The sequence below is a fragment of the Aulostomus chinensis genome, chromosome 7 (assembly GCF_037954235.1).
Source record: "Aulostomus chinensis isolate RoL2024-O1b breed Wild chromosome 7, RoL_Achi_v1.0, whole genome shotgun sequence".
Lineage (NCBI taxonomy): Eukaryota > Metazoa > Chordata > Actinopteri > Syngnathiformes > Aulostomidae > Aulostomus > Aulostomus chinensis.
The window spans coordinates 24,481,172-24,506,130 of NC_141326.1; the positions used below are offsets into that span (position 1 = coordinate 24,481,172).

Consider the following 24,959-nt stretch of genomic DNA (forward strand, 5'->3'; position numbering starts at 1 on the left):
TCAATCTTGTTGATTCCAGGTGTTTATTTGTAGATAGATAAATAAAAAGGGGGTGAGACATCCAGTGCAGGCGGCAGTCAAGGTGGACTCGTCCTCTCGCTTAATAATTCAGCTGGACTCTAAAGCTGACATGGAGTCACACACTGTACATCCCAGCAGGTCTCCAGGTGGCATAGAGGTACCAGATCTGCTTTGGGGAGCAGCGAGAGGTCTCGGCCCCTTCGGAGAGTCCTCCAAAAGGCCAGTCAATACAGAGATACTTGACTGGAGCTCTCCCGGGGGCAGCGAGGAACTGCTGCACTTAAGGTAGGAGGCATCCGCTCTTAAATATGGCTTGAGATGTGGAGGGCATAGTTCAGGAGGAAACAACTTTCACAGTTCACCCAGCTGTCAAGAAAAAGGATTATGTGATACAACTTATTTTTTTAGACTTTAATACAAAGTTTTCATGTGGTTTAAAGGAATAGTTTGACAATTTGGGGAAATAAACTAGATTTTTCACTCTTGCATGTCCAACAGAGCATGAAAATACTCAAGAGTTGATTAGCTCAGTGTAAAGACTGGAAACAGGGACATAGCTTAGCAGCTCTAAAAAATAAATACACATTGGGTTAAAATTTTACTTCTGATGTAACGTGATGTTCCGCCTGAAGTTGCTTTGGATCAAGTGTTTTTGTAAAAACAGCTTCTTTTTAAACTGCAGAGGAAGCTAAACTGAGCCAAAAGTTGAACCGCCAGAGACCCTCGAGGCCAACATTCAGCTTCACTGCAGAAAAATCGCAGCGTAGCAAAAGAGCCACCGCTGTTTCATCTGAAAGCTACGGCTAGCTGGTGTGACAGCTCCGGCTGTCAAACGTGTCTCTGGATTTTTCTTGTTTGGTTATCAATCCCAAATAAATCCATAAAATGCCCACAATCTTTTAAGACTATGGAAATAAAGAAGGATTTTTTGAGGTGGACAAAAAAAAAAAATCCCTGCATGCTTCAATGACGCAACACTAAAACCATACAGTAGTTTATCATGAATCTCCAGTGAATCTTCTTGAAATGAAATTCACTGTCTTTGATGATGTGTCATGACAGTTAAGGCTAAGCTGTGCCGCCACATAGTTTTGACACGTCAAGCTACCTGCCGCCACCACGTGCCGTGATGTTTGGAAGTAATTTCTCACAGTTTCAGTGAAACCGACTGAACATGACCTGTAAATAAACTCATTTGCTTGTTAATAGAGTTGTGTTATCCCACATGTAATAAGCCGCGATGCTGAAAACAGGTCTGGTTTCACAACTGATAGCTTAGCTTTTCCTCTGCCGCTCAATGTTGCTGCCCTAAGGAAATTTCTATTTAAAAAAAACTTCTACAAAAAAACGAAAGCCATCTTTATTTTCTTAAATAAACTAGTAAAAACATCCACTTGCATTTAGTGAAGATCATCCCAGTCACTCATCCTCAACTTGACTGCTGTAGTCATTTTAAAGCAAGTTGTACGAAAACTACAACTTCTTTAAAAACTGCAGTCAGCGGATGATTTTCAGTCTTTATGCTAAGCTACGGTAATCAAGTAGTTGCGTGACTGTAAAGCTAAATGTTTAGCATTAAGTTACTAGTCCTATTTAAATCTAGAGGCCAGAAAGTGAATAAACGTCAAACTAGTCCTTTCATATTTATACCAAGCAATTCAGCGACTCTACGCAGCCTTTTCAGCTGATATTGGGACACGAGCGCTGGGGATGATCGTTTGACATGAAAACCACACATCCGTGTTTTCAAGTTTAACATTCAGCCCTCGTCCATTTTTCAAACGGTGGCTGTGCATTCTGATGCAGGCTGAAGTGTGCAGGCTTTCGAGGAGAGAATACATAAGTACAGAAGTTTGGGTAAGATTAAATACTAACGTTTAGAGCCGTTTCAAGGAGGCTCCCCCTGGGTCTCTTTAAGTCCAGCAATATGATGAGTTTCAGTCCCATTTGGTCTCCTGCGGTGTCCCTGCTGTAATTCCTAATATCAGCACAGACTCAGGGCACTTTTCAGACTTTCAGACAGATATCAGGGGAAAATATCTTTCACTCAGAGTCTTTGTAATTGGAGAACAGGTTGTAGAGGACTCTGAGAGTGGACTTGAGGTTCAGGTTGACAACATCTGTAACAAAAATACAAAAAAAATGGCAAAAGAGATTAGAGCTTTTAGAAGTTTGCTGAGGAAGTTCAGATGTTTGGAATTATTTGAAACTCTGGGGCAACACTAAATTGGTTGTGCTACCGTGAAATTCGATTTACAATGCAAAATGAACGCTGTTGGGCTTAAACAAAACAAATGCCTGCCACTGGAAGCATTACTTGCTATCCAAAGATATTCACAAAGCGGTTGTCATCTACATGTATTTACATTTTACGGACTTCTCGTCAGAATCATCAGTTTTATCAAAGCCAGGCGGCTTGTGAATTACTGTTTCAACCTGGACGCTTTAATCTTCTTAACAGGTACTTCTCTGCTGGCTGGAATAACTTCTTTGTTGTGGTTTAAAATTTTAGATTTGTTCTTTCATTGGTGATAAACCCGTGGATGCACATAAACACACGCAGTGTAGTTATGAAGACAGCAGCTGTAGAATGTTTGCATGAGAACAGAATGAGGCTACATAAATACTGATCTGATTAAACAATATTAATACAGTTCCTCTATTTTAGTGTTAAACATGTGGCTTGTGTGTCATTTCCATCAATACAGTGAAATTATAATTAAAGTAATGGGAAAATACGTATATATTTAACATTAGTCTCCTGCTTTTTTGTGAGCGTGTATTAATCTGCATTATAGATCTGGCTTTTTATCACAATGGGGTGATTTCTTAATCTCTGCTAAAAATAGCAAACAAAGATTAGTTGTATACACGACAAAGTACTAGATATGTATTTATTCATCCGTTCATTTATATTCTAAAGATCGCCCCTAACCTAAAATGAAATAGCCTGCTTTAATGGAATAAAATGATTATACTTTAAGTAGGTGATCAGTCATCGGTATTACTGTGGGTTATATTTTTTTAAAGACAAATTTCTAACTCTGCTTGAAGTGTAATTCGATTTTGAACTCCACAGGAGGTGTTTAGAGGGGCTGCTTGTAAAATATAAATCCTATTTAATCCTGAATGGATGAGGTGCTCAATTCTGCTCGGGGTTTTTCCAAGTTGTACAACAAAAGAAGTCCAGTGTCAAAGAGCGCAGCAGGCCAACCAGATTAAAAGTGAAACTAGGCTTCCACCTACTGGACAGCTATTGATATGACATCATCCAGTCAAGGCTTTAAAATGGTATCAGCTGTGCGACACAGTCATAATCTCTGGTTTAATCTCTTAATTTCTACTGGGAAATGTTCTTTTTTATATTCTGTCTTTTCTCTGACTGGTTACCTTCTGGTCTGGCTTTAGGTTTCTTCAGACCTCCGTCCTGCATCAGCTCAAAGGCAAACGCCACATTGTGGACCTGCAGGCGAGGACGTAACATGGAAACTCAGTTTACCGCTAAAAAACACACACACACACACGTTCATCCACGAATAAACAAACACGCGCTGAATTCACCTTCTGTTCAAAGCTCTCTGGGGTGAGAAAGAAGTTGAACAGAGGGACGAAGTAGTCCTCCAGCAGGCCCATCAGAAGTATCAGGTACACTCCGTCAGCAAACTGTACGCACACGCACACGCACACACACACACACACACTTGAAACATACGTTGATAACAGTACCTTTGATGCTAATGTTCACTACCAGCCAAAAGTTTAATAACGCCTCAATCTTTCCGTTTTTAATTGAAATCTTAATAGCTCATAACTCAAAGTCTCTCTGAGGTCCTGACAAACGTCTTCATCCGACGAATCTGTTCTATCAAAGTCTGCCTCGCTGCCGCTTGACGTGCCGCTCTTCTCTCGACGGGAGGGAAAACATTCAGAGAAGTCTCGGAGAGGCGACGTGTGATTCTGCTGGGGCGTTGAGACTTCGTCCTGTCCTGCAGTTTCCAACCCAGCAACACCCTGACTTCTTTGCAGCGCCTCGAAAACGAAAGACTTAATCTTTTGGGAGTCATATAACTGTCTGCCTTCCATTGTTCATGGCCTTTCTCTGCCAGGGATGATGTAAACGTACATCTTCCTGCAGTGAAATATTGTCGTAAGAATGTTTAAAATGGCGTCGAAAGCAGGCGCAGCGCCAGGGCTTCAGCTTCGGATTTGACCTTTTCAATTAGTTAGAGCTCTGCTGTTAGACAGACATCTTGAAAGTCACGTACAGTCAAGAGGACATCTTTAGGACTCAGTGGTGGTAACTGTCAAGATGTCAGTTACTGCAGTGCACCGGAAGATCTGGGACCTCTTTCCTCCATCAAGCCGTGAATCTTTTCTGTCATCAGGATGATGCAAAGAAATATAGGGTCTATTTTTTAACACGCTATGTAGAAGGGAGTGTAGCACAAGCCCGAGTTAGAACCCCTTTAACTTTGGGGCCAAAAGTAACGAAAGAAGGCACTTGTTTCTTCTTTTTTGGTTGAGTTCAGACTGGATTCGTCCTCTGAGCGCTGTCTCATTAACCCTGCTCATCCCTGAGAAATGCTTTTTATACATCTGTGAAAAGTGTCCTTTTTTTTTGTTTTGGTTTCTTCCCGCTGGCTTTGACCTTTACATCATCTGAGGTTATTCAAGAGACCTGAAGTTCTACAATTTTAATAAAAAGTGGCGAGACGTTAGTCTTCTTTTACCTTCATTGTAAGAATATCTTAAACTACACCAACAATATAACCTTTATTTTGCGAAGAGCAGGTTTCAAGCCAATTTCTTGCTACTTTCCAGAATCTAAAATTTCAGATAGTTGGAACTAAATTTAAGTTTTTGCTTGACGTGTAATTCCACCTGCTATTTAATTGATAGTTTCCGTGACTTTGTCATCCTAAAATAACAACAACAAAAAAAGCAGCGGTGTTCAAGTATCCGAGCTTGATATGATCATAAATGTCTATAGATTCAACATGAATTCATTACCTGAGTTTCCAGCTCAGTAACTTCCAGGTTCAGCTTGTTCAGGTGTTTGTTCACAAAGGTGATGAGCGACTAAAAACAGGATGAAAATAACAGCAGTCAACATTTTTAGAAGGGTTGAATGTCGCGTCATTACTCAATCCATCCCCCAGGTTTTCGTACCGTCTTCACCACATTCAGCTTGTCAGGCGCATGATCCATCAGAGTGTCAAACGCATCTCTCTCTGTCGTAAAGAGCAAAGACTTTTTAAGTTCAGCTTACAAATGGGAAAGGTTTCTGCAGTGGAGACGATTCTGTTCTTGGATCAGTCTGATAGATGAGCTGCTTCATCCATGAGGCTACAGATAGCCTGCCTCCACGTGAAGGCTTAGGAAAATAATTCCCTTCAAATTTAATTCCAGCTCAATCGGTACAGAAAATGGACATTTTCTTTAATTGTGTGGATGGGGGGGGGGGGGGTTCATGTCTGGTTGTTGAGGTCTTCTGAGGTCAAGAAATGCATCGGGAACATCAATATTTAGCCATGAATCTTCCAATAATAATGGTGGATGTTGTGAGAAGTTGAAGGTGGAACGTGTATTTTTCTTACTTTTCATTTTCTTTTTATCACTTTCTGCCTCTCTCGGAGCTCCTGTGTGTGCTTATAGATTATTTTTTTATTAAAATACACCTGGATGTGGACGAGCATCAACTCTTGGGGTCCTTATATTGGGGATTCTTCAGCTTTCATAAGTTTCCTAGCAATGCATTCTCTTTAGTTCCTATGCAGAAATATACAAGAATAATAAAGGCTGACACTCACCAAACCGTCCCATCATCATTCTGCAGAACAAAACAAACAAAAAAATCATGTTAAATATGAAACTATTCCGTTTGCCATCCTGAGTAGTGGTGTAACTCGATCCGTTCTTACTCTGTGGTGCTCGTCAGCTCCTTGGTCACTAGGGCTGTCTGCAGGATGCCCTCTCGCTTCTGCCCAAGCAAAATAAAGGCTTCAGTTACCACACCAGAGAAGAAGAGTTCGTCCCAAGAATATAGAACACAAACACACAAGTTAGCCACGAAGAGTCAATTACCTTGACCACCACCACTCTGACAGAGACGTGCTCCGGCAGTCTGATGGCGGCCTGGAAGTGCATCGCCAGAGCCACTAGCAGATAGACGATAGCCACCAGGTTCTTCGAGTGGATCGCTGCGAACCCACAGGAGACGTCAGGAACTTTCATATAGCAACAGTTTCATTGCTATGTAATGGACATATGATGATATGTACAGTCTGTAGTGTGATGCTGATGTGCAACCATGCCATCTACACTGAAACCTGTCCTCTGGCTGGTGTACCGATGTAGGAGCTATGTACCAACTCTGCAGCGTTGGTGGAATTTTCTAAATACTCTATAATGAGATATTTAATTTGCTGAATAAAAAAAAAAAAACGTCAGGATAGTAGAAATTTAGAGTTGAGCGGGGCACACCGAGCCGCTCACTCCTCCATGCTGTCACGTCGTCATGATTGTGATCTGAGCAGTTGTGCAAAGATAAAAAAAAGAAGAAGAAGAAGAAGAAGAAGAAGCAGTTTTCTTTTTAAATAAAAGCTGCGAGTGAGCGATTCGATTCTGTGCGTCTGCAATTCCCTCCAGGGGTAAACCCTTGTGTTTGTAGTATTTCTCAAATTCTGCGCAGGACGAAAATACTCCACACTTCAAATGAACAGAATCAGTTGTGCATGAGACGGCGATTCACAGGAGTGAGTTTTAAACTCACAGTCCACGCTCCACTCGATGGACCAGCCGTGGGGCCGCAGCAGCTCATTAACGGCCTCCAGGACCGTCTGCAGCTTCTGCTTCTGGCCGATCTCTGACTGGGTCACCTCGGCAACGTTCAGTTTCCTGCCCGACAACTGCTCTGTCGACAACAGGAGAGAGGGGCAGTTCAGTCTCATCAAGTATGACGCAAACAACCTTTAACGCAGGAGTAATGTGCTGTCACAGAAAGAGACCGATTCATGGAAGTTTTAGGGAGAATTCCTCTAAATTTAGGTGGCTTTTTTTCAGGTTTGTTGGCCAACGAGGACGCTCACAAACAGATGTGAAACAGAAAAATAAACGTGGGTGTTTTTTTCAATGCCTTATCAGCGCAGATAACGAAAACGCGAATGCAGAAAACGCAAGGAAAAGGATGTGGGAGGCTTATCACAAGTGCGTTGGTACAAACGCTTAAAAAAGACAGAAACAGATTCAAAAAGGCAGGCACTGATGCAGTAAAGGCTGAGACTTCTCAAAGTGGAAAAATAATACAAGTGGAAAACTAAAAAAGAACAACAGATAGAACGGGTTTTTTTATTATTGTAGTTGACGCCTCTGTCTGCGTTCTCTCAACAAATGTGACTAAACCTCAGTCTGATTTTCTGTCAGTTGGTTTTTATATATATATATATATTTTTTTTTTTGTTCTGCACAATTTTGGCAGCTAATGAGACATTTTTTTCAGGCTGGAATAATAAGTCAGTGCTATGGGTTATAAAAGCAGCCTTTTCCTTCTTGTTCCAAAAAAGGGACATAAAGGAGAATTTATACCTGTAAGTGTATCTTTTGGCCACTCGGGGGCAGCAGAACTAACACTGACACATTCTCATTAGTCCTGATTCTTTAGCCTCCTATCAACTCTTCAGGGATGTAACACAAACATCCAGCTTCCTACACACACACGCACACACACGTGTGTGTGTGTGGCTGATGGGTAAAATTTATATTCCTTTAAAATTACAGAACATATTAAATTACATTTTACAAACAAAACAAAGTTTCCCTCTTTTTAGAGTACGATTCAGGAGCTGTGTTTAACTGTGACCTGACACCTACCCCCCAAAAAACCCTCGTGAACTGAAAAACGCATCGAGCCAATCGAGAAGTTGATGCAAGCACAGAGCTGGGATTCTGAATCTTTAATTTTATTCATTTTAATGATTTTCTGATTGATTTTTTTTTTGTGTCAGGATTAACATGCAGCAACTGATCCTCCCAGCTGGGAGTAAAAACAGGGATTCGCTGCTTAGGAGGACGTTTGAACTTTACTACACACAACAGTACAATTCTGAATACAAATTATTCAATGATCCAACTGTGATGGAATGAGATGGCCCTGAGTATTATTCCAGTACAATTCCAAAATTATTATTAAAATTGTATTTCATAATGACAGCGATCTGAAAACTGAAAAATCCAAACTGATGAGTTGTCTGGGGGAAAAGTAGGAAATAGAACCACACGCCTCACCTCCGTCAGGCATTTACCTTAAAATATGAACCAATATTTGATTCTGTAATGTTTCATCTAATAACTAGAAACGCTTGGAGAGTGTGCTCCTTCACCAAGGCAAACCTTCAGCCCCCCCTGCCCTTCCTGATTAAAGACATGTGGTGCCGAGCAGCTCCACACACCCAGCGGCGTGCAGACGCTCCACAAAACACAAAGGAGGGGAAACCTGATCGTATTGGGATTTTGCATCAAGGAGCAGAATAATGAGCGGCACGGTGGTGCAGTGGTCAGCACTGTCCCCTCACAGCAAGAAGGTTCCAGGTTTGAGCACCGGCTAGAGCACAGGATCTTTCTGTGTGAGTCTGCATGTTCTCCATGTTCCTGTGTGGGTTCTCTCTGGTACTCCAGCTTCCTCCCACAGTCCAAAGACATCAAGAGGGGACGAGGCTGATTGATACTCTAAATTGACCGTAGGTGTGACTGTGAGTGTGAATGGTTGTCTGTCTCTATGTGTTGGCCCTGCGATGGACTGGTGACCCCACCTCTCGCCAGAAGGCTGCTGGGATAGGCTACGGCCCCCCGCAACCCTTAACCTCTGACCGCATTTTGGATAGATCTGTACCCGACAAGAGTACATCCAAGAGTAAAAATAAACCAAAACAAATGTGTGCCAAAATCTCCTCCTCTGATTATTTTGTTATGTGCATTACATACCTTTGTTTGAAGCAGTCGGGATAAGAGGAGCAGGGGATATTTATATTCAGCAGCTTCCTGCACATTGATTGCTTGCAGCACCAGGTACTAACACTGGTAAATGATGTTGTTGTTTTTTTTTCAATGTATTTGACTCCTTCGTGGTAGCCAGGATGTCACAGCTTCATATTTCTCACCGAACAACTTCTGGAGAACCTGTCCATCGTAGCAGTCCTCCTCCAGGTCTTTAACTATGATCCTGTCTTCCTCCAGCTCGCTGTTGATCCAGTCGATCAGAACCTGGACACGTCAGGGCAATCAAATAATCAAACCCGGTGATTATTACCGATCAAATCATACTGGGGAGCTATCATGATGAGATTTTCTAAACTACCTTTAGGAGATCTTTAAATTTAGGATTCTCCCGCGATGTCGGGTCCAGCATTATCCTCTCTGCGTTTTCCTCTGAAGATCATAAGAGCAGACGTTTACAGAGGTTATCGGATTTAATTTCCAAAACAATTGATTGCAGAAATATTTTTGTCTCTCACGAATCTTCAGCCACAAAAATCAAACAGAGACAGAGACAGAGACGTCTCCACCCTCTTTCATTTCCTGTTCCTTCACTTTCACCTTCACCTCCTCGTTAGTCACACAGAGTCACATTTCCCACCGTGACCTCATAACCCCTGACAGTCAGCTGCAACAAGCTCAAGTCAGAAAACTCGAAGATAGTGAAACTGGATCGGCCCTCAGCCCTTAACCTCTGCAACCCAACAGGAATAAATGACCAGCGCAAGCTAGACTTTGAGTCAGATCTTCTAGCGTGTGTGCATACCCAGCAGCATGTCCTCTGGATGGATGTCTGTCCCTGAGGGAAGCATGGGAGCGTTGATGGCATTCTTCCCCTCCTCCTGGAGGTCACTCACTGGTGGGATGAAAAAAAAACAAAACACACAAAGATAAGAAAATGAGATAAAATACACAACGCAACATTGAAACATGTGACCGAGAGTCCTGGGAAGAGATAGCGAGAACCACCCAGCTAGCAGGGAACGCTCGCGTACCTACGAGTTCTAAAGATGTCAAAGCCAATGTTTTAATCTAACGTGTGAATGAGGTTTTAAGGATGTTGTGTTCTTACGCGGTTAAATATTCAAAAGGCATCAAATTTTGGGAAGAACATTTTGAGAGCATATTTTAGAATTCACGCCAAAAACATCCCCAAACATTACAAGTAATATTCGTGAAACATTCACAACAACAACAGTTCTAGCTGGGCAGCAAAAACAGCGGCAAGGGAAAAAAAAGAGGAAGAACAAAAGGTAAGGAACCATGTGACAAACTCACAACCGAGTCACAAACTCTCTTTTTTTAATAAATGCCATGATTATTTTCCTTTCCTTTGTATTTGTCATCATTAGTATGATTCTCTCTAGTTTACTTTTGGTCATTACTCTTTAACGGGTACATTAAAAAAAAACCCACACCACCACACATCCGTCACTTCTTGCTCCTGTCTTACAGCCACGTGAGGCTCCATTTCCACTCTCAGTCATCGACAACATACGTATAAAATGCCCGACCTGTCTTTTTCCGACTTTGAGGACGTAAAACACGACGAATATTCATATATTTATCGGAAAGACGTTTAATTTGATGAGGGTTGACAGAAACAGAACACCTAAATCTGACTGACACTTGAGAGTTTGGGTTTGAACAAAATCAATATCCGCTGAGGTGCTTTCACACGGACAATCGGGGGATTAAGGGCTCTTTCCTCTAATGGCTGCATTACTTTTATGATCCTGCGCTTTAATTTGTAGAAACTTCAACAGGCTGGATCCGAATCATTGCTCTTCAAGCTACCCTTTCATCCACTTTGTGAGGAGAACTAAAACTTGGACCAAAAAAAAAAAAAAAAAAAAAAGTAGCTTGAGCTATTTTCACATACGAAATGTAGATTCTTCAGAATGAAAGCTAACGGAAATTATCCAGAAACATTTATCACAGAACCTAAATGAAATTGCATCTTCAAAGCTGAAAAAGGATGTACGTAATCGTCCAGGGAGGAGGAGGAGGATGAGGAGGAGGAAGAGGAGAAAGGGGGGTCCCATAGATTTTCCTATCTGATACGCGCCTCTCATAAGAGCTGAATGCCAGCTTGAGGCAGCCTGGAATCTCACCATGGATCAGCAGTTTGCTTTGTAATTACAGAGCAGCCTCGGTGCATTTCATCATAATTGGCCTGCTTCCTCCCTCCTGCTGCATCCGTACATCTAACTGCATTATTGCTGCGTCCAACTGAGCCGCACCGAGCTTTTGCTTCTCCGCAGGAGAAAAAGCTGTGTCAAATGGCAAAAGAATACAGAAATAATACGGCTGCTGCTCACAGAGATTTGGAGAGAAACTCGCAAAGAAATTAAAGTAACTAACAGATGCATCGGGTTGACCTTTCACAGAGCACAGATTACTGCTTTTGAACCTCCAGAGCATCAGATCCCGCTTCCCCTTTAACAATTCAAAGTTCCTTAAAACCAAATATCACAATTACCTTGTTTCTTCCTCTTTGTCCCACACAGAAGCCCCGCCATGTCGCTCCGACAATAACACTCCTGATTCCCTCTGATGGAAGCGAGCGAATGAAGACAATGTGCTGTAAAATGTATGTGTGTGTGTGTGTTTGTATATATCTATGGGTGTGTGTGTATGTGTGTGTGTGTTTGTGTGAATCACAGGCAGTAAGAGTGAACAGTGGCAGGGGCGTCATCACGTGTTTATTTCTGTCACAACCCTCCAGCCCACCTCTGCGGTCCAGTTACTGGAGGAGCAGAGGGGTGTGTGTGTGTGTGTGTGTGTGTGTGTGTGTGTGTGTGTGTTTGTGTGTGTATGTGTGTGTGTGTGTGTGTTTGCGAGACAGGAAGGAGACACCATATTGGATGTAAAAGCACCAAAGCAACTCTATCGCACTGCTTTTGGCTGTTTATCAGTGGACTGGGGACACACCAGTGACGGGTAATGTGTCGCTCTAGATTTTAAAACGCGGATCCGTGCATGCAGCCTTGCGGGGGGTTCAGCCATGACAACAGTATATCCCCACACAAACAATCATCCTAGCCGCTTGTTGAAATTAGCTGCGGTGAAGTAATTCCACATGAGAATGGACTCGTTCAGTGAATAACTCAATCCTCTCAATGGGGAAATGGAGCCTTTAATATGTTTGACTGCAGTAGATAATCAATCAGTCAGCGACTCCATTCCAGCAAACACAATTACACTAATTCAATTCAAAGCCTGCAGACAAAAACATTTGTCTTATGCTGGCTTGGTTGCACTAATTCACATGTAAAGCTTCTTCTGTGGTGCAGCAGCTTCACTCGCCTGCATTTCTTTTGCTTTGGAGGGAATAACATAACCATCTCGCAACATAAACAGCAGGATGACTGAAATCGGCCTCCTACTGGTTGCTTCCTGAGGGGGCGGGTGGGGGTCAGGGGGGTGGGGGTTTACTGCTGAGGATATAAATACTGCGGCAGTATGGAGGAGACAGACTGGATCTTAAATATAGCTCTGGTTATTTACACCGAGATGAGCACTGGGGAGTCACAACCGCCAGGTGATGACGTGTCCACAGGAGCTCTGCAGCACATACGAACACATATTTTACTTTATGTTTACTTCTTAATACACATTATTTACTTTCTTTACTCTGTGGCTTGTGTCTCTAACTGCAGGTACGTTTACAAAGAGGATTCTGTCCCCTTGTTCCCCCAGAGAGAGTCTTTTTTTAAAAAATGTAAATGCTTTTAAATTTTCCTGTAAAGGTAACTGAGCACGGTTGAGAAAGACTGACTTTCCGCTGCGTGAATAAAACTAACAGTAACGCTCATGAATCAAACCGTTCGATCTTAAAAGTTCACAGCAAAACGAACTCACACAAGTATAGTTGTCTATTTTATGGTTAAAAAAACCTGATATTTCGAATCCCTCCAAAAAGTTTCTTGTTTTTAAGGGAACAAAATCTTCAAAAGTGAAGTTTGTTTCAAGGATTAGAAGATTATTCTACTCACAAGTATCAACACCCTTTCTTTTCTCTAGAAATGACACAAATTCACCCGCCACCTCTTGTGTTTTTTTTGTGTTTTTTTTGCAGTATGTTTCAGATACTAGTGTGGGAAAATTCTGTCAGGCGACTTGTCTATTTTTCAATCCTGTAAATGCATTGTTTTTAGAATCGAATACGATCAAAAACAAATCCGCGCTTAAGAAGCAAAAATTCCCATTTAGAGATCTGACTTTGGAAAAAATGTGACTTATTTTCTCTCGTGAGCAGCAAATTTAGATCACACAAATAATTTGCCTTCTCCGCTTAATTAAATCCATATCAGATTCTCAAAGTAGCAAAGAACATTTAATGTGGTTTAGTAGGTCCATCCTTCCCATTCTTGTTAAGACGGTATCTTAAGAGCAACTGAAGGGTGATTCTTCACATTTGGCACAAATGTCCACTGTGTTTTAATACTTAAGGAGGAAACAATGAAGTTCTTTGACACGGAAGCTCCAATAAACGATGCTCGTCAAAAGAAGCCGCAACAGTTTTGGTGTTTTTCTGGAATTTGGTTCATGGGCTGCACCCTTGAGTCAGTCCGTCTTTATTTGTCTCCCTGCATCAAATGGATGAGCGTTTACACATCATATCAGAGAGAAATGTACGAAATTAAAACAAAACAAAGCAACCAACAACACAGGTACCTCAGGCCCCTGCACCTGACCCATGGGGCCGGACAATGATGTGCATCAAAGTGTGGCGCAATGACGTTGTGCATAAATGCATAATAGAAACATGAAAGGACAAATAATCTTCAGCAAAAAGAATGAATAAACAAAATAGCAACGATGAAAATGCAATTGACAAACACACAACTTACTACTGCCAGCAGCAGCCATCCCAGAGCAACTGGTCTGATGTTATATTTTGTATTTCAGAGTCCCAACAAGCGGAAGACTGAGATAAAGGGGTCAGGATGTGACATGATGCAGTCCTTATTAAGAAAACAACTATGATGATGCTCTCTGCTGCTGACAATGACTCTCGCCTTGTCAGGGGCGAGCAGACTTCCCTTGAGCTTATCAGACAGTAGAGATGGGCTGGTGTCTCTGAGAACTGTCTGCAACTGCAGGAAAGAACGTGTTGCCTCATGTCTTGTTGAATTCTGCATCAATTCCAATCAACTGCAAGCAAAAGGAGGACTAGGAGGACATAATGGGATCGTGAAAGGTTCCACTGCTAAGGAGTTCCCAGGTGCACACACACTGTTAACATTTGGTTCTGTTAGATCTTCCTCTAGCATGTTTGAGAAAAGAGAACCGTTCTGTTAAATAGAGGCAGCAATCCATTCAGAAAGAACCAGCAGATGGAGACCACAAGAGCGCAAACAACTGGGAACACAAGCCCCTGAAGACTGATGCCATCTAGAGGCCATAAATATCACCACACATAAGTAGGACGTCATGTGACCACAGTAAAAGGGGCGAAAACCCCTTACACGGAGGTGGAGGTACTGGTGCTCATTCTTTACCCCAACCAGGACCTTTTCCTGAGTGTTACTGTTCCTAAACCAGACCAGCCAGAGTGAGTCGTAGCAGCGACCTGTGCTGTGAGGGACAGAGGACTTCATTCACCAGCAGTCTATAAAAATAGAGTCAATTAATCCACACAAATATGTGGCACAGATACTTAATTTGCACGTGAAACAAGTTAAACAGCCCACAGTTACATAAGCACACTGTGTGCGGATCTATTCTAGTCCTCTGTGCTTTTGTTTTGCCTGTTGCTAAGGGATGTCAACACAATTTAAGGAAAACGTCTGAAAAAGAACCCATCCACTTTGACATCTAATGACTGTGCTTGCAGCAAACGTGAAGCGACTCATCTCTCTTGGGAGTTCCTTTCACAGAGGAAAGTGTGCCCCACCCAGCAGAAACCACAAGAGCAGCAAACTGTCCTCTGTGACAGGGCCTCTCTCTTGTTACCTCCTCACTGGCCCTGTGACCGACTGGCGCTGTTGTCCTCTTTGACCACACAGGGGCAGTGCCCCCTCACAGCTGAGCCCACAGCAACTGACCCCGAGGCCTTGAAGGACTCCGGCCGCCACGTTTGACAAATACAGGAGGGACAAACTGTTCACGCTGCTGTTAAAAGTCAGCTCACTTGCCCTCCTCCTCAGTCTGGTCACAGCCGGTCCATGATGCTGCAGCTAACGCTTATTTCTCTTCAGATTAACTTCTGAGGGTTTTATTTTCTAAAAGGCCATGACAGTCCCTCCCTGTTTTTCCTGTCAACATAGCCCAACCACATGCAACCACACTCTACACCACAGTAGCAAATCATCACATTAACAGCACATTTCAAAAGTTGGTATTCTTGGTACCAATAAGTTAAAACCAGTTGACCTTCATTACTGCGGTTGATATGAAAACGTGGCGACTTAAAAACAGCAGCAGGATGCAACTTTTCACTTTTTTATAATTGTTACTTTTTCGATCAATATCACTGTTTGAGGTAGCACACCTGCGTTTTCTTCTACATAAAAAAAACCCATTATTTCATCTCATCAAACCAGGAATCACGTCATTAGCAGCTGAAACAGTTTATTTAACCTTCACATTGCTGTTGGAGTGAGTTATGAGTTTTGAATCATACGATATAAATGCGCTTTGATATCTGAATAATGGGATTGTTTACCATGAGTGAATGACACAGCCTCAACTTAGTCAAATGTACTTTTAAAACATGTGGACTAAGTAATTGATATGTGTCTGTCCTCCTGCTGGTGGAATCCCTTTCAGTGGAGAACACATGGCGCGCACACACACACACACACACACACACACACAGGACACACAGAGGGGTGTCAAAGCTTGCAGCTGTCTCTTCCTCCAGACAGTCACTGGACCTTGTGAGGGCTGAAAATAGTTTGGTAAACAATCAAACTTCAGTGAGCTGAAGTCAGAGGAGCTTCAGGAGCTCCGGGAGCTCCGGCAGCAGCTCGGGGTTTCATCTCCTCCACCGAGACAATCTGACATTCCTGTCAGCCGTCACTGACTCCATCATCTATTTCTGTTTATTACCTCATGTTAAAGGCGCCTGACGCCCCCAGGCTTTGTCAGAACCACACTAACCAACCTTCAATAAAAATATACAAATAAGAAGAACTCTTTTACAGATTCATTTTGAATCATTTGTTTACTGGATAAAAAAAACCATCATCCAGATATGACAGAGAGATAAACAATATAAATCAAGCATCATGTGGCGAGTCCCCGAGTGCGTTCCCCCAACGGGAGCATCATGTGATTGCAGCACCATGGACAGAAACACAACCCGGAGGACAAACGGAGGCTTTTCATTCATTCATCCACGATCATTTCATCCTCTCAAACACTCACCCTCTTTAGACTTTTTCTTCCGAACCAGTGTTCCTCCGAGTTTCCCCAGGAAAGATTCGTCCTTCTTCATTTTAGCGGTCGAGGTGCCGGACATCTTTCAGGGTAGATGAGCGTGTATGTGTGTTTGTTTGTGTGTGTGCGTGTGTGTGTGTTCTTCCTGTGTCAAAGCCTCAATGATGGTAATAATCTCCCTGCCGCAACACAATGCCACACACAAACACGCACAAACTGGAGGAAGAAGCCGCCGGTTTGGCATCAACACACGGGACTGACTCACGCGTGTGTGAGGTTCCGTCTGATTCAGTTTACTGGCTGACACAGCGACCCCTCGCGGCAGGATGTGGAATCCGATTCTGATAATGCAGAGATGGAAGCTTGATGAGCTGAGAAACATCAGCAATGTGGACCAAAAGATGAAGGCATTTCAGATTCAGAATACTTTATAAATCCAGATTTTAACAGAAAAATGTCCAATAAGAGACACATCACCCGCCCTCTCCAGTGCCAAAACAAACCAAAAAAATGCTTTGTCATTCATTAGGAGTCTTCAGTACCCAAGGAGTGAATCTCCAAGTTGCCAGAAAATGTGTCAAAGCAAAATACTACAAATTGAAACAAATTAATTTAAACTAAAATTTTGGTAAACTGGCTTAGGGAGACGTCACCGACACTCTCATGCTCTGTCAATGAGTGTCTCAGCAATTATAAACAAAAACTAAACGGAAAAAAAACGGATGCCTTGATATGTTAGACAAGCAAACTGTGATAAAACAGAAGGAACTTGGTGATCGGATTTGATAAGAGAGAAGAGAAGATAAAGTTGAGAAAATCTGCAGGAGGACAGAAATGTCATTTTAGTAAATGCAATGAGAGACACGAAAACAACAGGCATGACCAGGAAGCAGAAAGAAAAGAACGACAGAAAAATGGAAAATAAAACAAATATAAAACTAGAATTCCAAGAATAAAGACTTGTAAAACACACACACACACACACACACACACACACACTCACACACACTGTTCTAAGAAAGGATGACATAAGCAAGCCTGATTACAATCTCCTCCTCTTAAAATCCGTTTTTAAAATTTTTTTTTTAATCACTTAGATATTTAACTCTTTCAAAGCCGGTGAATGAAGAACATTTCTGAAAACTGTCGTAAATTTGGATTTCAGATAATTTGGTGACGACTGGTCGTGGAACCGAATCACGGCCCGACTCGTTCACTGAGACTGGGACTCTTCAGTGCTGCAGGACACATGAATTCACACAAAGTTTTAAAGTGGAGTAATTTTGCATGAATTTTTTTTTTTTTTTTTTAGAAAATATAAAAGTTAAAATGAAAAACCCTGCATTTTATTAGTCAACATGTGACAGCACTTATTGTTAAAAAGTGCCACATCGATGGTTTGCCCAAAAAAACAAAAAACAAAAGCCAATATATGTAGTTTCTAAATGTACAAACCTCTGAGTTAGAATGTTTAAGTTCAGAATGATTTTTTTTTCCTTGAAAAAAAGTTCTTGTAATCTAATATGAAACAATTAAAGTGATGAAACTTCTCAAGTTACTGTTTTAATTTAAGAAATGTAGCCAGTCGTTCTCATCAGAGTCGAGCGGCTGCGGTGCGATCAGTTGGTATCCTGCAAACATCAGCAAACAATCGGACTGCTGACATCACACTTCGACTCAAATATTACAAAAGACCTGAAGAACATTTCAACAGCCTTTTTGAAAAAAAAAAAAAAAACAGCAGAGCAACGCCCCGTCGAATCTGTGAGAACAGCACAAACACTGACGTTTGTCGTGGGAGATAAGTAGGACTCACAGTAAGGAGCTGCATGAACGTGTTTCTTAGAAAAGTTAAGATCATCTGCAGCAAACAAATTCAACATCCATCAGAAATGAATGAAAAGTTCCTCTGATCTCAACCTCACAAACAACTTTAACAGAAAAGACCAACTTTGGGAATTAACACGTAAGCATGGTGTTTAAATGACACACTACAGGTGAGCAAGCACATAACCACCACAACGCCTGAGACACAAAGAAATGCAGGACTGTAGTTTTGTGGTTGTTTTGTTTTATCTTCTGAAATTTTTCCAGTGTTCGAAACCAATATTCATTCTTTTCATATGTCTCTGTGTATTTGCCATTCATGATCAGAATCTGTGTGATTGTGGAACAAATGTAAGAAACAAAATGCAAATAGTGAAGAGTTGCATGTATTCCGGCTGGAATATTGAACACTTGTACAAAGAATGTCAAAGATTCCCACCCAAGCACAACGTTGCGTAATTAAACATAAATATTTTACAACAACTGCAAAATTTGGAAAATTGACAGAAAAGATCATTCTCGAGCCACCTGCATTACTATAACAGCCCACTAGTGGGCAGTAAAACACACTTGAAGATTCACTGAATTGAAAATTCAAAAAAAACACAAGGGGCCGACACTGACGACTGTGGAGATGTAACAGATCTTTGATGGCCCCCCAAAAACAGACTTGTTTAATGCTGCGATGTGGTAGTGTGCATTTCAAAAGGCCAGTCTATCATTCACATCAGTCACTATCTGATCCAACGAGGTGCATTCTGGGTACAGTAGGAAAACCGGAGTATTAGTGTGTAGAATTACAAAAAAAAAAAGATTTTTGCAAAAAGCAGCGTTAACTTCAGCGTCCGTCATCTCCTCTGCTTTCTGATGCTGTTTTTAGGAAACAAACATGATTTGCATTAATTATTTTCTGAGGGTTCATTCACAGATGACACGTTACATAATCATGCTAATGTCATGCTACTGTGCTGCCTTCACCTGAGGTCTGCAGGAGTTTCCAGTCCGCCTGCAGCCTGAGTCGCAGGCTCTCCAGGGCCTCTACATCCTCTTCTGTAGGAGGATCAAGCTGCCCCAGAGACGGTGCAGGGGTCCCACGGAGGGACGAGGCTGTTGGGCCGACACATGATGCCTCCCCTTCCTGAAACAATTTTTTTTTTAATTAAAAAAAAAAGCTGATCACTTAAAAAAAAGAAAGAAGCTATTTCAAGTAAACCTCCAAAAAAAATAAGTGCATTTTCACTCATCTTGGCCCTCTCACCTGCAGGAGTACGAGCGTGTGTCCTTGAGCCAGGCCCTGCAGCAGGCTCGTTAGTTGCTGCCACAAACTGTCGCACATCCCACAATCTTGCATTCGAACTAGCAGAACCAAACTGGGAGTGTACTCATACGCCACAGGCAGAAGGAGAGAGAGCAGGACTTGAATGAACCCTGAAATGTCCCTGCAGCCCTGAGAGAAGAAGAAGACACACACTTGGAGCTTCGCAAACACACACACACACACACACACGCATGTGTTTACACTGGACTGTTTCCATCTTTGATGTGACAAAAATCCTGTATCATAACCATCATTCTTTATCAAAACATCCTTTTACAAGACAACACTACTGATTCAAGGCCATCAAAGTGAATGTGAAGAGATAACCACTCTACTATTCTACTACTACCTTCTTCAGATACACTGGAATGAAGTATTTGGAGTTCTGCTCCTCTGGCTGCGTCCTGCTGACGTGAACCAGGAGTGTTTTCCTGCAAATTGAACAAATGTCATCAACATACTGTTGCAGTTGATTAGAACAAGTTCGATAAGTAGGAGATGATATATGATAATCACCCATCGTCTGGGATGTGACGGATGACTCCACCTCCTCCAACACACACCACTAAAACTCTGCATGAGGGAAAACAGATAATTACCAGTAAACTCACCTTACACGTGTTTAAAGTGACATTTTTCTGCTCTTCACTGAAGTCAGTTTTCATTAAGATCAACCGAATCTGCTTGATCACAAAACCGGACATTAATGTCACATGAAAACACACGACAGGTTTAATTTTAGATCGTAGAATATTAGTTTCACCTGTTGCTGGGGTCAGAAGCAGAATGCTGGATGGCACGCATCATCGCCATGGAAACGTCAGGGACCAGTGCCACTCCACTACGAATCTGGGAAGCGTTCAAAAAAAGGAAGAAGAAGAAAAAAAACTATTTAAGCATTGTAATTTATTCAAAAGCAGATGAGCTCATCAAACAAGGGTTGTACCTCATTCTGCTCCATTTTCTCCACCAGCTCAGTGAGACTGGAAAGCAGAGAATCGCCGTCGTCTGCATCTGTGACCGAGTTCTCCCTTTATGAAAAACACAAGATACACTTTTAACTTTAATCATGCTAAGTAACATGTTTTGGCCTCTGTTAACTGTGTGATAACTGTGATCATCAAAACAAAGGCGTACCTGAGTTTGCTGGCTATTAGTGAGTTGGGGTCCTGTGACCAGCTGAAGCACGTGCATCCCTCCGGACAGGCCACACCCTCAGGGAGGAGCGCCGCACAGCCAACAGGAGGCCACGGGCGTTTGGGAGGCTCCGGCCACTCTACTTTCTCCGTGCTTCTTGGCTCTTCCCCCTCTTTTAGCTTTACCTGTTCTTCTTTTTCTTCCGTTGCTGCGAGTTTAATGCGCTTAGTGCTGAGATCAGAGGTGGGTGTTTCAGCTAGAGAAAGATGGTAATCAAAGTTACAAGATGTTAAAACAAAAAAAAAAAACAAGATTCAAATGCAGCTATTTTTTATGGATTGGGACTGAAATTTTACAGCTTCTTCCTTGGACCACTTTGCTCCAGATTTTGTGCAAAAAGAAATAATTGAAAATAGTGTAATTTTCCAGAGAGAAGGGAAAAGATAGTGTGGATTTTCCCCAAGGCCGGTGTGATACAACTCCTTTATTTTGCCATAAGAAGCAGATCTGCCTCTTCAGCTACATTGAGTTTTGCTGGTAGTTTTTCTGTAATTCTGGTGACGAACTGACTAACAGCCCAAGAGATGCAGGTGGAAATGTAACAGTGACAACAATGTATTGCTAGAATCAGGTTACCTGCATGTTTGAGGCAAGACCAGTACTTCTTGTGAACCGACCGCACACACTGGATAGACTCGAGTGCACTGACAGAGAAATATTTATAACAATCACGAAAGAGGTTTGAAACTTTCACAAACCCACAGATTTGCATCACAGTGAGATGAACCTTTTACAGGGGCTGTCCAGGCTCGCAGGCCGAGGTGCAGGATCTCCAAGCAGAGTGTGAACTGTTTCACACACAGACTGGGCAAGCGAAGTCAGGTTGTAGCCTCCCTGGAAAACAGTGTTTCCCATGCATGATTTGTTCGTAGCATCCCCACACTAACCACATTTTCCTTTCTTTTTTACCAGCATACATTAATGTGGTCCTCTGGGTAACTTAGAGAGTTTGAATAACCAGTCAAAAAGAGCTGGACTCTCAGAGGGGGCCTGTCAACACACTGACCTCCAGTACAGCGCACAGCTTGCCTTCTGCCAGGTTCATCAGCAGGTGGGTGAGGTGGGCGAAGACGTCTGGGGTGGCACACATTTCACCCTGAAAATACATCCAACCAAAAAAATAAATTACATGAAACCAACAAAACAATGGGATGTAACTGGAGAGTGTATGTAATGCAGCAAAGACATAGTTTTACATGAATTGTTGCAACACTGTTGAAATGTCACATCAGTACCTCAGGGTCACCGACGGCGGAGTCGAAGCCTGCACACACCAACACCAAGTCTGGACAAAACTGAGACACAAAGTCACGTTCAGTTCAACAATCCCAAACACACCGACTAACACTAATATGTTAATATTCCATCTCACCTCGTACGCGACCGGCAGAAGGACGTGACAGAAAACCGCCAGATAGTCACTGTTCCGCATCCCCACCTGAACATGAGGACAAATATTCCAATGTCCAGCACTAAACAGGTTAATTATTATGTGATTAGTAATTAGTTCCAATTTTCATGTGCGCCTCACAGAGGGGTAGATCTGCCCGGTTCGTATTTTACTTTGTGGTTGCCAATTTAGAATTTCACTATCATGAGAGGACAAATGCTAACAAAACAGCCATGGGTTAATCAATAAAGGGATTTATTAAAAATACTTCCATGCTTATTAGGTCTTTTTTCTGCATGTAGGACTTTTACTTCAAATAACATTATTACTCTCAATAATCCAGAATCAGTAATATTCAGGTGTTACTGACCTTGTTCCATGGCACATTGACATTGAATCCAGCGCCCTTATCTTTGCCGACACTGTCATAGTCTGATTCTCTAAGATGAGGCCAGAATTTCTGATGCTCATAACGGTGCCAAGAGAAGTAGAGCACGCTGGGAAATGTAGGACATATAATTTGAGCCACTACAAGAAATAATCATATTTTGATCTGAGGTTAAATTAGGAAACAGTCACCTTGGATCATCTTCAAAGCAGTACTGCACTCCTTGACCGTGGTGTACATCCCAATCAACAATCAATACTCTGAAAAAGAAGCCACACAGATGTACAGAATGCCTTTCACGCATAACTGTGAGAATAAACAGACATCTAAACAGCCACGTTACCTCTGAACTCCGTATTTTTGCTTGGCATATTTAGCTGCGATGGCCACGTTGTTGAACACACAGAAACCATTGGCAGCACTGCGCATGCTATGGTGTCCCGGTGGTCTAATAATGATGGACAGATGATTTATTTTTTCCAGTAATTTACTAAACATTTAGTCTCTGCAGAGCATAAGCAATATTTTTACTGGTTATTGGTTTCACAAGCAACAAACTAACCAAAGCCATTAGTTTATGACTCAATTGGCCGGAAAGAGGATCCAACTCTTCCATGTGTTTGGGTTGACATGGTTGTTAGTGACCACCATTACTGGGATATTCTTGATATCCGACCCTCTTACAAAGTAGCCTGAAATCATTACAGCCACAAACAGACGCAGGTACCAACCTCACCTGACCAGAGCCATGCCATTCCTCACCTTCCCCGACATCACCCCATCCACCAGCTGCAGCGCAGCTCCTGCAGCCAGCTTGGCACAGTGATAGATGTTCTAGGACAGTAAAAGAGAGAAAAGGGTGAACAGCCGAGTGGAAGGCTGACCTACTTTATGGCCACAGTCTTGTAACAGTCTGTCACCACAGCTAAATGGATGATTGCAAGCTCTTAATGAAGCATTACAGCCTGTGGTGGGCTTTAATTCAGCAGCTGGTGACTGGGTAATGAGCGGTTGCAGCGCGTACCGGGTGGAAGTAGACGTCACCATATTTCAGAGTGAAATCCTTCAAGTCTTCCAGAGTCATATAAGGGGTCTCTTTCACTGCCTCCAGGTATTCTTCACTGGAAGGAGCAAGAGAATAACTCATAGTGTTTTGGTTCTAATTTAATCACTAGAAAAGAATCACATTTGTGGTGGGCCACATCACAGCTGACCTGTGAACCAGAAGAATATCTTCGTCCGTGGCCTCCCGGACAGGTATAGAGACACAGCGGCCAGCCAGGCCGTTCTTGACCAAAGCTCCATGACTCACCGTCAGACGCTCGGGCACCTCAATCTTACACACTGGGCTGGAAAAAAATGGTTCAAACACTTAAGTGTGAAGTTGAGAATTTTCCAAGTAAGCTTACAAAGAATGTATTGAATGCTGGAATTTGATTTATAAAGAATGTGGACTAGAAATGAGACAGGGAAATAATCAATTTAATTAATCTCATAATAAATTGATAAAACATTCAAACAATCAAATTTTATGCGTTTACAAATGTTTGGGTGCAACTCCCTATTGGCCTCGACTACCTACAACAACCTAATACTTCCGTTCTCACCAGTACAACAACAAATAACTGTTTTTTTGAACGAGAGAATTACAATTCAAACTTAATGTGATTACTATCACTAAATTAGTCTTTCATGCGCTTTAATTAATCATGCTAAAACCGTAGCTAGCCCCAACTTGTCAATCAAGGAGCAGATGGGATTGCAAGAGGATTTATTAATGTAGCCCCTGTTATTATTACGAATAAAAAAAAAATTTTAGTTTAACGACAAAATAAAAGGTTTAAATAACGATTACTGTACAAGCCCGTGTAGTTGCTGGTACTCACTCAACCCACAGCAGTTTGTACTTCGTCATCTCCTCATCATAAATCAAAGCAGTTCCCATATTCAGAATATTCCTTAGATACACCCGGGCAGCCGGTTAGAGCAACGTGTATTATTTTACGACGAATGGCGAAGGCAGTAACTTTGACTGTAAATTAGCAGAACAAGACCGAAACACTCACTGCGCGAATTGGTGACGTCACTTACCAGCGACACACTCTGGCCTTGCTGCGGTACTGGCCTAGGCGAGCGACCGCTCTCCTTTCGTGGAGTCTGTGAGTAAAACTCATAATAAGGCTTCTCATACTCCTGTTCTGAGCTTCATCCTGATTTTTTTTCCCACTATTATTTTATTTTTGTCAAAATGGGTCCTTTTTGAAGGCTAAATTACAGAAGGAGTAGAGCTCAGTCTTTTTTATAGGCCTTTTAAAATAGAAACCTAGTATTTTTCTACTACAAAGATATTTTATGTGAGCACAGAGGGAGTCTGATTTATCACAAATATTTAAATCCAT

The 24,959-nt window shown here is 42.1% G+C and overlaps 2 protein-coding genes across 4 annotated transcripts; both read right to left on the reverse strand.

Moving 5' to 3' along the window:
• Nucleotides 1–21: 21 nt before the first annotated feature.
• On the reverse strand, nt 22–16,739 carry parvb (parvin, beta). Of its 3 annotated transcripts, XR_015117188.1 has the most exons (14): nt 16,429–16,739; nt 9,818–9,907; nt 9,374–9,444; nt 9,177–9,279; nt 6,794–6,934; nt 6,106–6,221; nt 5,943–6,001; nt 5,832–5,851; nt 5,191–5,252; nt 5,032–5,100; nt 3,583–3,684; nt 3,412–3,484; nt 1,897–2,141; nt 22–387 (listed from the first exon to the last, which is right to left on the reverse strand). XR_015117188.1 is itself a non-coding variant. In XM_086209480.1 (13 exons), the coding sequence occupies exons 1-13, from the start codon at nt 16,520–16,522 to the stop codon at nt 2,065–2,067; spliced, it is 1,077 nt and encodes a 358-aa protein (XP_086065606.1). In that variant the 5' UTR covers nt 16,523–16,739; the 3' UTR covers nt 1,368–2,064. The 3 variants fall into 3 exon arrangements, 2 of the variants coding, with proteins under 2 accessions (XP_086065606.1, XP_086065607.1); XM_086209480.1 differs by lacking the exon at nt 22–387 and having other exon boundaries at nt 1,368–2,141; XM_086209481.1 differs by lacking the exons at nt 22–387; nt 16,429–16,739 and adding an exon at nt 11,534–11,733 and having other exon boundaries at nt 1,368–2,141.
• hdac10 (histone deacetylase 10) lies at nt 16,729–24,770 on the reverse strand. Its single transcript, XM_086207956.1, has 20 exons — nt 24,447–24,770; nt 23,775–23,909; nt 23,585–23,681; nt 23,297–23,394; nt 22,904–23,008; nt 22,752–22,820; nt 22,543–22,669; nt 22,155–22,220; nt 22,018–22,077; nt 21,789–21,878; nt 21,510–21,616; nt 21,359–21,426; nt 20,723–20,978; nt 20,532–20,616; nt 20,349–20,434; nt 20,102–20,158; nt 19,935–20,016; nt 19,526–19,714; nt 19,246–19,405; nt 16,729–16,781 (listed from the first exon to the last, which is right to left on the reverse strand). The coding sequence occupies exons 1-20, from the start codon at nt 24,503–24,505 to the stop codon at nt 16,729–16,731; spliced, it is 2,049 nt and encodes a 682-aa protein (XP_086064082.1). The 5' UTR covers nt 24,506–24,770.
• Between the last annotated feature and the right edge of the window lie 189 nt (nt 24,771–24,959).

Excerpts from the sequence above, each read along its gene's own strand:
- parvb (XM_086209480.1), bottom strand. The coding sequence starts at position 16,522 with ATGTCCGGCACCTCGACCGCTAAAATGAAGAAGGACGAATCTTTCCTG. Across the intron at positions 9,908-16,428 it reads GAAGAAAAAGTCTAAAGAGG|TGAGTGACCTCCAGGAGGAG; the intron begins GTGAGTGTTTGA and ends TCATCCCACCAG. Across the intron at positions 9,280-9,373 it reads AATTTAAAGATCTCCTAAAG|GTTCTGATCGACTGGATCAA; the intron begins GTAGTTTAGAAA and ends TGACGTGTCCAG.
- hdac10 (XM_086207956.1), bottom strand. The coding sequence starts at position 24,505 with ATGGGAACTGCTTTGATTTATGATGAGGAGATGACGAAGTACAAACTG. Across the intron at positions 20,979-21,358 it reads GTCTTGCCTCAAACATGCAG|CTGAAACACCCACCTCTGAT; the intron begins GTAACCTGATTC and ends ATCTTTCTCTAG. Across the intron at positions 20,017-20,101 it reads CGTCACATCCCAGACGATGG|GAAAACACTCCTGGTTCACG; the intron begins GTGATTATCATA and ends TTCAATTTGCAG.